This window comes from Siphateles boraxobius, unplaced genomic scaffold (assembly GCF_051911475.1).
Source record: "Siphateles boraxobius isolate OS27281-9 unplaced genomic scaffold, OSU_SipBor_1 86, whole genome shotgun sequence".
Taxonomy (NCBI): Eukaryota; Metazoa; Chordata; class Actinopteri; order Cypriniformes; family Leuciscidae; genus Siphateles; species Siphateles boraxobius.
This window is the reverse complement of record NW_027509215.1, coordinates 368,962-383,912: the sequence shown is the minus strand read 5'-3', so window position 1 is coordinate 383,912 and position 14,951 is coordinate 368,962. Positions and strand designations below refer to the sequence as shown.

Genomic DNA, 14,951 nt, shown 5'->3' with positions numbered 1-14,951 from the left:
GGCAAACAGCAATCTCATTGGATGGCGCTTATCCCTGTTTTTATTTCAGCAAATCAGCTCGAGCGAACGCTGCCAATGTAATTAATATGTATGAACCCAGCAATCAATCCTTGTGTTGTATATTGTCATTATTATTAGTAGAATTAGTAGTAGGATTATTATATTTTAATAATTACTATTATATATATATATATATATATATACGATCCTTCTCAAGAAATTAGCATATTGTGATAAAGTTCATTATTTTCCATAATGTAATGATAAGAATTAAACTTTCATATATTTTAGATTCATTGCACACCAACTAAAATATTTCAGGTATTTTTTTGTTTTAATACTGATGATTTTGGCATACAGCTCATGAAAACCCAAAATTCCTATCTCAAAAAATTAGCATATCATGAAAAGGTTCTGTAAACGAGCTATTAACCTAATCATCTGAATCAACTAATTAACTCTAAACACCTGCAAAAGATTCCTGAGGCTTTTAAAAACTCCCGGCCTGTTTCATTACTCAAAACCGCAATCAAGGGTAAGACTGCCGACCTGACTGCTGTCCAGAAGGCCATCATTGACACCCTCAAGCAAGAGGGTAAGACAGAAAGAAATTGCGGCGTGGCATGGAGGCAATCAGCCTTGGGTCTTGCGTCTCTCAACTTTCTCTTCACAATATCCCACAGATTCTCTATGGGGTTCAGGTCAGGAGAGTTGGCAGGCCAATTGAGCACAGTAATACCATGGTCAGTAAACCATTTACCAGTGGTTTTGGCACTGTGAGCAGGTGCCAGGTCGTGCTGAAAAATGAAATCTTCATCTCCATAAAGCTTTTCAGCAGATGGAAGTATGAAGTGCTCCAAAATCTCCTGATAGCTAGCTGCATTGACCCTGCCCTTGATAAAACACAGTGGACCGACTGTGCTGACATGGCACCCCAGACCATCACTGACTGTGGGTACTCCAGTGCTGCTTATCTGTAGCCCAGGTCAGGCACTTCTGCCGCTGTTTCTGGTTCAAAAGTGGCTTGACCTGGGGAATGCGGCACCTGTAGCCAATTTCCTGCACACGCCTGTGCACGGTGGCTCTGGATGTTTCTACTCCAGACTCAGTCCACTGCTTCCGCAGGTCCCCCAAGGTCTGGAATCGGGCCTTCTCCACAATCTTCCTCAGGGGTCCGGTCACCTCTTCTCTTTGTGCAGCGTTTTTTGCCACACTTTTTCCTTCCCACAGACTTCCCACTGAGGTGCGTTGATACAGCACTCTGGGAACAGCCTATTTGTTTTTGAGAAGGACTATATATATATATACATTTTTTTTTTTTACAGAAACACTGACTGACCAACAGTATCTTAAGCACCACCACCAGTCCTAAATTCAAAATGAACATTCATGCATGGTTACCAAGTTTTAGTTCTAATTACTATAGTTATATCATTAAATAGTGCTTGATTATCATAATATAATGCTTGATTGACTGAAGAGTGTACGTTTAGATATTTAAAAAGCTGTGCCATTTTACAAAGAAAAGCTGATTTGGTGGAATATATATATATATATATATATATATATATATATATATATATATATATATATATATATATATATATACAGTATATCAATAGTAGCCTATATCAGTATGGCGAGTAACCAAACGATTCTATTGCCAAGGTGTGCGTAGAGGTGTAGATAGATAGATCGATTTTAAATTTAAAACCCTTCAGATTATCTTGATTATCAAAAATTGACAAAAGACAAGAAATAGGCCAAAAAGCTCACATAAATGTGTTGTCCAGAGGCCACAAATATAGTGCAAAAAGTTCCAGGTGCTCAAAACTTTTTGGGTTCAACCCTTCATCAGTGTCATCCGTTCTCTCCAGAGTATCTTGATTTACATAGATAGATCTAAATAGATAAATAGACTGATGGCCAGATACTCTTATAAATTCATGTTCTCTTTCTCTCTTCGATTCCTTCTCACTCTTATTTTCTCGTTCTGTTTCTCTGGCTCTGGAGAAGTGAATTCATCCACAGGCTTAACACCTTGACTTGGACTTGTCACTTGCCCATTTGTGTCCGTGCCCAGCTCATATTCATCATCCAATAAAACACCATCAATGTCAATACTAGATTAAACCCTGCAAAACACTTTACATTAAGATCCATATCGCGCCTCATCTCACACTTATGACAAATAATACACAGCATCATCTCACATTTCCATTGCCTTGCGTAATTCATACTTTAACATTCGTTTGTTTGTTGTGTCAAGTTGCAGTTTGTTTGAAATAACAAACCTTTTCACCTGAAGGGAAACTCGACGAAGTGCTATAAGAAGAGATCCTGTCATAGCTTTTTGGCACATAACAGCTACCGTAGGTGCAACACGCATTTGAAAAAGACGAGGTACTGGAGAGCACAATTAACTGCAATTCAATTCACAGTGAATACAATTTCAATGCTAGATGGGAGAAATTCCTACACAATATACCTTTAAAAACATACTTTTACTTTTATTCAGTAAGGATGCATTTGTAACAGAGCACTAGCGACTGACGCTAGAGGCTAGGATCCTTGTTAACCTTGTTTGCCTTCTGAGCCTGTAACGCCAGTTCGAATCCGGAGGGGTTAAATTGGTGCATTACCAGGATTGGGAGTGAGGTTTAGGGAGGGGGTGAGTGTAATGGATGCTAGTTAGTACTTGTATGAGTAAATCTCACTCCCGTGGCCTTACAGGGTTAGTTCACCCAAAAATGAAATTTCTGTCATTAATTATTCACCCTCATGTCCTTCCGAACCCGTAAGACCTTCGTTCATCTTCGGAATACAAATGAAGACCTTGATGAAAATATGAAATCCGAGAGCTTTCTATTTTGAAAGAACAAAGTGTTTTTTGCTAATGTAGTGGGTTGTCAGTGTTTATAATTTTTTACTATTGTGACTGACGTCACGGCAGAATGCGTCCAGCATCATTTCCGCCTAAGCGAGTTAAAGGGGGGTGTGGCACAATGGTGTGGGAGACACGCACATGTTTGTTTGGCGTGGAATTGCTGTGAGTGAGAAGAGCTGTTGCACGCTGGGGGTACCGCTTACCGTTTATGTTGCCAATAATCCTCGGGTAGGTCGTTTGATTTATGTGTAAAAAGCAGAGTATTGTTTGTCATTGAATATGTGTTTTAGATGTGTTTTAGTAACAGACCTGGCATTGCGACGCGGTCATTCACTTGGATCTGTACGTATCACATCGTTCAGTTTCCCCTGTTCATGTTGCGGACAATTCCCGGGTAGGTCGTTTGATTTTATTATGTGCAAAAAGCAGAGTATTGTTGTTCTTGAGCATGTATGTTTTGTATGTGTTGTAGTAACCTAACAAGCTTCCCATCGTGTTCGTGACTTGCGATATGACGTGTTCAGTATAAGATAGGACACACTGTGGAGGTAAAGAAATTATTTATGTGGTTTTATATTTTATAGAAAGATGTATAAATGAAATGTATGGTCCAAATGCTAATTGTATATTTTAATAGTGTACAAATGTAGATGTGTATTATGTTTTGGCAGATTCATCTGGCAGCTGTTGGTGCACTACACCACTGTTTTTCCCAGTATATGGTTTATTTACAATTGTGTCTGTTTGGATTTGTTTCTGGATGGTTTCGTAAATTTCATGTTCATATGGTATTGTTTATTTGTGTTCTTTTTCTTTAGTTGATTTTCGTCCATTGTATAGTGTAATTTTCTTTTTTTCTTTTTTTTCTTTTGTTTGGCCAGCTAGGGGTTTTCCTTTAATGGACGTGACTATATCTTCCTTATTCGGAGATGATGTGATGCAGTGATAGTGGTATCTTTTGATTTGAGTGTTGTGTATTACATTTGGCACGTGTGTTACAATTTTCCTGGGTTGCACTAAATTAGCGGAGATTGTTACTTCCAGTCCAAGACTTTGTCTAAGTAAATCAATCTGGCCCCTATTGCGGCCCCGTTATTTTGTGAATGTTTATTTTGTTTGGTATTTGTTGAATCAATGTTTATATATGGTTTTTTTTAAAAGAAGAAATAAAGAAACCGTGTACCTCACCAGAGCCTATACTTTCATTTAGTTGAACAACTTGAGCGGGTCTACTCCCCCATTACTTATAGACTTCGGATATCTCTCCGTTACACTAAGAATCAACTTAAAAAATTACACAGTGTAGCTTTAAAAATGTCTTTACTACCTTTCTGGGCCTTGAAAGTGTTAATAACATTGCAGTCTATGGGGATGTCAGAAAGCTTGCTGTTTTATTCAAAAAGATCTTTATTTTTGTTCAGAAGATGAACGAAGGTCTTACGGGTTTGGAACAACATGAGGGTGAGTAATTAATGACAGAAATTTCATTTTTGGGTGAATTAACCCTTTAGGGGCACGCAAGCCACTGACGTTAGAGGCTGCGGTCTTTAGAATCTTTGTTAGCATGCAGGAACGCCGGTCTGAATCCCACTCGGAGCAGTGTAAACCGAGTAAACCGGAGGGGTTACACATTCAACTGAGCAAAAGTGATGATAACTTATATTGTTACAAATCATTTCTATTTCAAATGAACACTGATCATTTGAACTTTCTATTAATGAAATAATCCTGGAAAAAATGATTATAACTGTTTGCAACATTGATAACAAATAAATGTTTCTTGAGCACCAAATCAGCAAATTAGAATGATTTCTGAAGGATCATGTGACACTGAAGACTGGAGTAATGATGCTGAAAATTCAACTTTGCCATCACAGGAATAAATACATCCAGTAGTTGAGCCAACACCAAACCTGTTCCCTTTTTTATTCTAGTTCTCTCTCTTTTATCCAGATCGCCCATGATGCTCTCGCCTGCTGTTGAAGTGCTTGAGGCCAGGCCAAGGGTGATTCCAGCCACTTTGAGTGGGGAGAGCAGTGTTCCTCTGGCTGTGATCTCCACTTCCATCCTCTTTTGCTTTCTAATCCTGGCAGAAGAGCTGCTTTAATCTACCTGCCAGCAATCAAACGCCCTGTCATCCCTTCCGAAACCTTGGGCAGAGTCGCCCGACTTCACAATGAGGCCAGCAGCCAAAAAACACACGCTTTGTCACAGGTGTGAATATATAGATTGCTAACTTGAAAAACAGAATCGATATGAAGATCAAAAGATGTACTGCAAAAGCCCACCTATAGAATACATTAGGTCTAAAAACAAAGTTTATATACAGATAAAATACAAAATCACACAAACCTTTAATCCTCTCTGATGGATTTCTCCATCTGAATGAGGCTATCAATGGTGCTTAAGGCCTTTCGTTCCAGTCTAAGTGGCAGGGGCCAGGGTGTTGACGTGGTAACAGGGAGGTACAGGGGTACAGCAAGGGGGAAATTGAAGATCTTGTGTGCATCTCGCTCCAGTAAGATATTAAGGAATGCTGGAGTCGGTGTGTTTCGGTCAGCCCTCTCCACACTGGGTCACTCGGCAGCCAATGGTACATTAGTGAGAACATAATCACTACTGAGGGCCAAATCAGTGTACCTGCGAGCAGCTACCAGCAACATGGGCTGAATCCCTAATGAGCCAAAGTCATCAGAAAAGCATATGGAAGAGACTGTTTCCTCTTCCAAATTCGCAGATGGCTTAGAACGAGGTATATAAAAGCATATTAGATGGAGATGCCAGATATATCAGTGACTATATCAGTATTGGCCACCATTAGCGTTTGAATCGGCATCGGTCTGATTAAAGATAATAAGTGCTTAATTTTCTATTACAGTTTTCATAAGTACTAAACACTTATATTTTCTATATATTTGATCTATTTCCCATAATTTCTACTTATTGTTTTGATTCTTGATTTCATATATTAAATTAATAACATAAAATATGTGATAGTGTGATATTCTAATATGCTCAAGAAACTATTTTTGTATTATATAATTATCAATGTTGACAGCGGTGCAGCTTAATGTTTTTGTGGAAACTGTGATGCATTTTTTTCTGGATTCTTTTGATAAATAGATATTTGTTCAAATGTACATAATTTATTTGAAATATAAATATTTTACTATCACTTTTTATCAATTTAATGCATCCTCGCTAAGTAAAAGTATTAATTTATTTTTAAAAAATCTTGATTCCAAACTTTTGAATCATATTGTATACAAAATAAAAGCAGAAAAACTGTGCATAATTATATACAATGTAATATGTAGTTCTCTATATTATATAAATATGGTTTGGATCAATGTGTAAAAAGTCCTATAGAAATAAAATACATTTTTGAGAGAAAATCTGCATGACATGTAGAGGTGTAACAATATATCGTGTCACAATATTTTGAAATACAAACATGCAACAATATGTATCGTGGATAGTGACAATATGTATTGTGTATAGTTCACCCAAAATAAAAATTACTGTGTGAGAAAAAAATTAAAGTTTTAGTGTCAGTACTACATTAAACTGCTATATATCATGTTGAATATAATGTATCATAATGCAATGGGGGAATATCCGTGGGTCCTTATAATGCCAAATGTCTTGTTACCAGTAAAAAGTGGCCTACATTATTTTAAATATATCTAGTAAGTGTCAGAGATCAAGCATATTCGTCTAAAATAATTCTGTTTTCAGTTTCAGAATCATGAATATTTTTATTCTGGTGTCACTATTGTCCTGTGCATTGGGTTATCAGCACCAAGTCCAAGCCTATTCATTTCCATCCCCAATGTAATATGTTTAGCTGTAATTAGCTGTATTCAGAAAATCTAGCGGCAAGCAACACCAAAATATATGTCAGATACAGATTTTAAATAGCAATAAAAAAATACTGAGGAAAATCTTGTAAATTGAAAAAAATGGCATCTGTTTGCCCCATGAAAGTACTGTAAAATGTATCTAGAGCACCCCAAATCCAGACAAGCACTGACACACACGAAACTGAGTACAGGAGAGAAGGAAAGCTGAATACACTCGCATACGCACACACATGCACTCTGACAATCAGACAGGAGGACAAAGCTTGGAGTCACGGGAATACAAAGCTTTAGAAGACAAGATTTTTGAATGACAGCATCCTCAAGTCCCTTGGCACCAAATTGGCCACAGAAGGGAAAGAGTGAGAGAAAGCGGAAAATGAAAAGAGTGTGAATGACTGAGAGAGAAAGAGAGAGACTTTCAGTAAGTCCAGGCTAAAGCTCATTGGCATACAAACCCTTCCCACAAACACATCTCCATTCTGTCTCTTTTTTCCCCCATCAGCTGCCAGGTCATCCTGCTATTGTGCTGCCAACATCAGCCCCGGCCTGGAGAGTGCATGGAGAATGAAGCCCTCAGACAATGACCACTCTTTTCCTCTCCTTTTCATCTCTTTCATTCTCATTTTCCTCTGCCATTTCCCGCTGGCCATCAGACTCTACAAGGACTGAACAAAAAGACCACAAAAATTCCCATAATGACCTGGCTGCTGGATGGAAAAGGTTTGACTCCATTCACAAATCTGAGTATCCCTGATTTGTGATTAATGCATGAGGTAAATATTTCAGATAAATATTTAACCTAAAGGGATAGTTGAGAAATTCTGTCATTTACTCACCGTCAAATTTATTTCTTCTGCTGAACACAAAAGAACACAAAAGAAGATATTTTAAAGAATATGAGTACCCAAACAGTTGATGAGCCCCAATGACTTTCATAGTATGGAAAAAAATAAAAAATACTGTGGAAGTCAATGGGGCTCATCAACCGGCATTCTACATTACCAACATTACAGACATTCTTCAAAATATCTTCTTTTGTGTTCAGAAGAAAGAAAGAAATTCATACAAGTTTGGAACAACTTGACGGTGAGTAAATGATGACAGAATTAACATTTTTGGGTGAACTATCCTTTAATGGATGTAGCCCAAATTGTAATAAATGTTTTTTATTTACACAAAAATAAATAATGATAATAATAAATTAAATGTATAATTGTTTAATTATCTAAAAAATTATTCAACTGATGAATTAAATTGTTTAATTAAATATTAAAAAATGTCAGCACATTTTTTTTTGAAATTACTCACTTTAGAAACATTACTACAAAAAAATTTTCAGTTTTTGACCAATGTCACTGTATTCTGTCACATTGTTGTAGAAGTGGGTTGTATGACACTAGAAACCTAAAAGGAAATCGTGAATTAATTTTCAGTATCATCTTCTCACAAACCTCATTCAATCCATTTTCAGTGCACTTACTTGTGACCACCAATAGTTTTGTGGTACATTATCGTATCACTTTAACTATTTTCCAACAAAAAAATGCTGCCCCATCTTTATAACATGACCAGGCTGTATTATTTTCCAGTTAAGAGGCGCATTACTTAAATTACACCTCTTTTATCACTGTGTGTTGACCGTCTAAAGTGCCGTCTCAAGAACCGCATAAGACTGGATCAGGTCACAAAGACAGTATGTGATATCAGAGTGACCCAGGAAGCTGGCTGTCCAGAGCAGGATGTTGGTTTTGGCTTTTGAAAAAAGATGCTCCTCAGGTGAGTGGGGAGAAGTCGGTGGCAAGGTCGCATTCCATCGAAATGTAAATCCAGCCATCGTTTGACCCATCGCACAGGAGGAGCTAGCGTAGACAAGCTGAGCAAACAGCCCACCATCAGCTCTGACTCACAGAAAACAGAGACTCAAAGCATACGGGACGGAGGCAGTGAGAGATTTCACCCGGTCAATAACACAGAGCCGAGCAAATTGAAAAACCCTGCTGTTTGTTTAGTGCTGCAGTAAGGCGGCGATTCTCCGAGCACAATCGCCTCTCCAAACCGCACAAAAAAGAGAGAAGCCGAGGCCAAAGGCAGGCAGATGAATTCAATTATAACAAATAAAAGGTCAAGACTGGGACCCAGCAAGACCGCAGGGAGAGCGGAGCACACAGCGTGATGTTTAGAGTCAGGCTCCATTGTGTTGACTAGCCTGCTAATGAGCTTCCAGTCAGAGAACCGGTAGCTGAACATGAGTGTCAGAGGCGTTCATTTGTAGAAACAGAAAGGAAAGAGCGAGAGAGTTAAAAAAAGAGGGGACAGTGCAGCTCATTTGTCAGAGACACAAGTAGTTGTAGCTGACAGGGCAATGCTTTGTGCCCGCAGAACAGAGGGCATCCCATTGAATATAGGTCACCAGCCCAGCATGTCACAAAAAGGGTTCCTTTACCAAAACAATATAGAACCCCAAACAATGACCTGAGCTCAACCAAAACAAATAACTGATCACGTAAAATGATCCTTCTTAGAAAAAAATCTTGTTTATATTCTGCAGTTTGGCAATTAATGTTGTTTGCAAACTTCAAGACTGATGATGTCTTAAAATCAATAGCTATCCGTCTACCCCCTACCTTTTTCACCGATTTGAATTTCATTGCTAATACTATTGGCAATCCATTATCTGGCTTGAGCCATTGTGTGTCCAGAAAATCATTTGCCCTCAGACTTTGGTCATGTGTGGTGATAATAGTGTGTATGGTGGGAAATTAAGATGCCTCCAAAGGTCTTTTTTATGATTGCACATTGCTGTGCGACCCACAGCGTAAAGACATCAGTAATCCCAGTAATAGAGGTGAATCAGAGCAGTGGGGCGGCCAATCAATGTCCACGTCAGCTCAAGGTCATGAACAAAATAATGATGGTGATAAAAGCAATCCAATTACACTGATGTGATTAATCATAGAATATATATATATATTCCCATTCCAATTACATAGTTAAACAAGTATAATCGATAAATAGATCAATAGTTTCCTAAGAAAGACTCTAGTAATCTCAAATGTATCAACTCGAAGAGATCTCAAAGAAATTACAAATTTGGACTTTCTTTGTTCAGCAGAACATAAAAGAATATATTTTGAAGAATGTACGGACTGTTTAAACAATGCAAGTCAATGTGGCCCAAAAGAACATTGGACCACATTGATGTTTAGTTCAATGTATGCACCAAAAAAGAATGTCATCATCATACCTGTTTGGAACTAGATGAGACCAGTTGCAATCTAAAGTCAAAGATTTCAATACTCAAACACTTATTTTTACCCAAAACCAAATGATCTGAGGTATGCTATCCAAATTAATATTATTGTATACAGTATAGCAACAAATATCTTTTTTTGTGTGTTCCTATTTTAATTTCTCCAGAGACATTTGTGGAAAAAGTTTGAGATAAACTTTTGTGAAATCAGATGTATGTCTACTTAGCTATCTATATATCCAACAGCTAAATAGATAGAAAGAAAGAAAGACTGAATGGCTGGATGGCTGGATGGATGGATGATGCAATTGTATAGTTTGATTCTAATTTTAGAATATATATTGACTTGCTGTAATCTAGCAAATCAAATATACATTATCATAAGAGCATGTATCCTTGATTTTGTGTGTGTTGTGTGTCCCTCTCTTGCTTGTTTTAGCCGAGGCATTTGGCCATAGGGGCACTCTAATCCAGACTGTTTAAACCTAGAGAAAAGGCAGAGAACAGAGGCTCCTTCACAAACAGACCCTGTTCCCCTGGGGGGAAGCTGAACCACTAATCCTGCTGCCCAGTAAATGAAAGCATGCAACAGGGACAGGTCACCCAAACTCGCTAGAAGGGAGGAAAGAGAGAGGAATATCACAGAAGTAAAAACGGCCCATGGCAGAGAATACTAATCTAGAGCAAAAGAAGCGGAAGAAAAAAACATAAATCAATGACCATTCCAGGGGTTCAGCAAAAAGATTAAATGTTCATTTTAAGCCATTAAACCGAATTAAGCTCGCCAACCCAGATCAGACTCAATATAATCTTTTCTCAAGCAGGTGGTGGTATGAAACCTCTGCTGTAAGCGCTCTTCTTCATTTTATTGTAAATTTAGGTTTGACTAATTTGTGTACATTTGTGTGCTTGTTCAAACTGCAAGAGTCTGCAAAACATGCCTGTGATGTGTCGGCATAATAGCGTTAAGATCTGAAAAGGGATCCAAATCTCAACCCAATATAGTGAAATAAAAACAGATTTTTCGGTTTCTGCCCCAAGTGTTTTATTTCCTATATTTACAAAATTGTGCTAAGATCCAGCGCAAAACAAAAGCTTCACAAAATAATTCTAGTGCTGCAAGGCGCCCTCTGTTGTTCACATTAGCTACTGCACTGTCCCCTGACCTCTCAGAATACATTCCTTCTTAGATGACTTCCACATTTTGGTCCATATGTGGCAAATGACTCCCGTGTCATTGTGTTCGCATTGCTCCACTGTAACATGGCACCCGCACTCCCACTGCGGCTTAAAATAACAAACGTTGGTCAGTCTTACGGATCGGCGAGCAAGCACAGCGGGCGTCCTGCAGATTAGACGACGTTATTTACAGTCATATAGAGCACAGCAGAGCATGGCGGAGACAAAGCAGAAGAGACTGTGCTTTTGCACTGAAAGTCACTTGATGAACGGTTATGCACTCCGGTCACATACACACAAAAACACACAAGCTACTGCGAAAACATGCAAAGACATGGGGCAGTCGACTAAAGTCAGCCAATTAGGCCGATAACAGAGGGGAAGGTTCAGATGAAAGCAGAAAACATTATAAAGAGGAAAGAGGCTAGAAGAACAAGCCCTGCTTGGAGAGAAAAAGAGAGAAAGAGCGAGAGCGGCTCCCAGTCACCGGACTGCCACAGAGACCAACACTAGAAAAGCACTATTTAGTCCTTCTATTGGGCACAAAATGATTTGTCTTTTATTTCCATTCGTTAAACTCAGTTTCATCATCCACTCAAATGAATTTTTTCTCCAACGAAAGGCATTTTCTTCAGGTTTTAAGGGTTGCCATTGGTGCAATCTAAATGCTTTCTGATATTCAAAAAGCAGATTTATTTGTTCATGCAATTGACTTAATTCACTGAAAAGACCAAGAAAACAAGTTATTGCACTCTTCTGCTCGGGATAAGAAATTACTTCAAAAGCACTGCATCTCGATGGAATCATTATCCTCATTGTCTATCTAGGATGGATTTTCCTGAACTCTAATTCCAACATTTGACATTTAAGGGATAAGCTGTGCCAAAAAAAGAAGCTTGTTCATAAGGTCTGACTGACACACACACACACACACACACACACACACACACACAAACACTGAAACCATATTGAAATATTTGCTGCAACTCACAGCTCTGGCACACATAGATAAAAAATGATCTTTGAGAGGATAAATATACTTTAAACCTTCATTCCAAGTACATTAATATAACCATAGATTACCATTCTACATTTATTTTCAAATAAAGTGCTAAATTGGCCAGCTTTGTGTGTTTTCACTCTTGTGGCAGGGAACTGGTACTTGTATGCTATTTCAGGATTTTTTTATTTATTTAACAGATTGTGGAACAGATTTGTCTTGCGTGCATTGAGACTGCTATATAGAAAAGATGCACACGCCATTAACAAATTACCTTATGGTCACTGATAAATGATCAGGCTTATAGAGACTTCCAGTTCTCTCTATATCCTGCTTGCCATACGGCACATTGTACACAATACATGCATCAATTCTGGACAGTCGACTCATGACAAGTTCTTCTTTTTGTTTAATTTTTTTTTTTTAATCCTTAGCTAGATGATTTATTATATATACATATATTCGTAAACAACGTAAACACTTTAATATAACATTAAATTCCATTTTATTTATTTAAAAAAAAACATTACTGAACTTTTTTTCAGTGACTTTCCAATAGAAGAGGAAACAGTTTACTGCTTAATTTTAAATATTTAAAAATGTTCAAAAATGGCTTTCATATAGCCATAACTCCATACAACAAATTATGGTAGCAAATATATTCATTAATAATAACACTTGTGACGATGTGCCATCGTTTTCATTAATCACTGGCACGTGCACAGTGTAAAATACGTATATCATAAACGTCCAGCTGCAATCCACCGGTAACACTTAGAGCGAGTTCTACTGGACATGGACAGGCATGATGAACTCTAATATTTCAACAAACCCTACTTAAAAACACATGCACTTGCTAGTTTTCCTCTGCTTGCTTAATTAGCCTTGTGCATGGCTTATAGGAACCACATCATCCATACAGCGCACTTCAGTAAACTGTGTCTCCCGCAAACCTCAGCCATTCATAAACCCTATTCTTTACTTGTTAAACTCAAAGTCCTCATACCTTCATTCTCTGGGTAATTCCGTAAGGCTTGACTCGGCGTGAGGGAGGATAAGAGAAAGAAAAGTAGGGACGGATAAATCCAAAGGGTTGCCATTTTCAGGCTGCGCTGGGCGCGCGCTGCATCCCTCTCGCTGTAGAAAGTTACTGAGGCTCGCGATCAGAGCTGAAGTGAGGAGAGGAGAGCAGGAGAGGAGAGGGAGGGTCCGGTTAGCCTCGGCGTGTCAATCATCCCGGGCTGCCAGGGAAACGGAGGACGGCGGGAGGCGCGCTGGTGCTTTTAAAGGCGCGAGCTCGATAAAGATCTCAACCGCCACAGAGAAACTGAAGGAAGCGCAGACGATGACAGCTGACAAATTTCATTTTAGACTGGCTTTAAACTGCTTAATTAAAGTATCTTTACTTGTAGCGTCACTTTGCACAAGTTTGTCATGTAAGCTATATTAGGCTGTAAAGAGAAAACGTCTCGTAGTACGAAACTAAACAAATATGCAATAATTTAAGTGATTCTCATATTATTAGCAATCGCTATAAAATTGCGCTCCGCTTAAATACTGTACAAATTTATTTTTAGGAAGAATTTTTGGACTAATGTTCAAAAAAGCATGCAGGATACAGACTTAATCCAAAATATACTTTAGCCAAGTAGCCTAGCCTACGTGAACGCTATTTTTTGCTGCACATTATCGATTTATTATATTAGCATTGTCAGTTTTCTCTTTCATGCTTGTGGCTGTATCCAAAATCACTCACATTCTCTCATTCACTATAGGCCTACCTAAGTAGTCATTCACTATAGGCCTACCTAAGTAGTCCACGGAAGGAGTGATTGAAAACAAATGAGCCAATTCGTACACTGAAGGTGCATCCCAATTTGCATACGTATGCACTATTCTATATAATTTTGTAGTATAAATAGTGCAAGTAGTGAGTTCACAATGAAAATTCCAAAAAGAAAAAGTGCACTTTAAAAACGTAAATTATGCACTTAACCGGAAAAAAATACTGTGGGACGTTGGACACTTAATGCAGTTGCAGCCCTCCTTAAGGGGAAGGGCTATCAGACTCCAATGTTAAAATGAGAAAATAACCATATAAAATTAATTCACCACACAGTTGAATACAGTTTAAGGGCATAGTGTATTCTGCCATTTGGAACACTATTTGAGTGTGCCGGAAGGGCTACCACTTTTTGCATATATTTTGCTTGCTGTTGCAAATTGCATTATGGGTATGAGCCATTGAGTGTACATCAGTTGTATACTAATATACTTATAGTCGATTTCGGACACCTCTACAAATGGTTTCCCCCTAAATGATTGCACTAGATGAGATTTTGGACAGAGCTTGGGAAACTGCAGTCATGACTAAGCTGCCATGGCAGAGCAACAAAAACAAACAGTGCCATAGAGGGGAGCAGGCATGTGGTCAGAACCCAGAAGTCTAATTCGCCGCTGGTTCCTTTGAGATTTTTCTATGGGTTTTCTATTTATGAGTAAAATAAAGCCTGTGGTAAACATAACTTGGCAATACTTTGACGTTTTGTTCTAAACACACATTCACAACCCAAGCTGTCTTATCTAGTTACTACAAAACGTAGCCTACATTTAAAAAAAATGAACATAACTGCTTAAAAAATCATGTTTTGGCTATGGGTATAATTTACGTTGTAGAACAAAACATCAAAGTATAGTTAAGTTATGTTTACCACAGGTTTTATTTTACACATAAATCGAAAAACCCCACAGAAAAATCTCAAAGGAACGAGA

At 38.2% G+C, this 14,951-nt stretch overlaps 1 protein-coding gene across 3 annotated transcripts in view; it reads right to left on the bottom strand.

The window, feature by feature from the left end:
• Window positions 1-14,179, bottom strand: part of epha4b (eph receptor A4b) — a 156,098-nt gene extending 141,919 nt beyond the window's left edge. For all 3 annotated transcript variants that reach the window (XM_077221789.1, XM_077221790.1, XM_077221791.1), the window contains exon 1: window positions 13,186-14,179. In XM_077221789.1, coding sequence (XP_077077904.1) covers window positions 13,186-13,279 — 94 coding nt within the window. In that variant the 5' untranslated portion in view covers window positions 13,280-14,179. The remainder of the gene's footprint in view (window positions 1-13,185) is intronic.
• Between the last annotated feature and the right edge of the window lie 772 nt (window positions 14,180-14,951).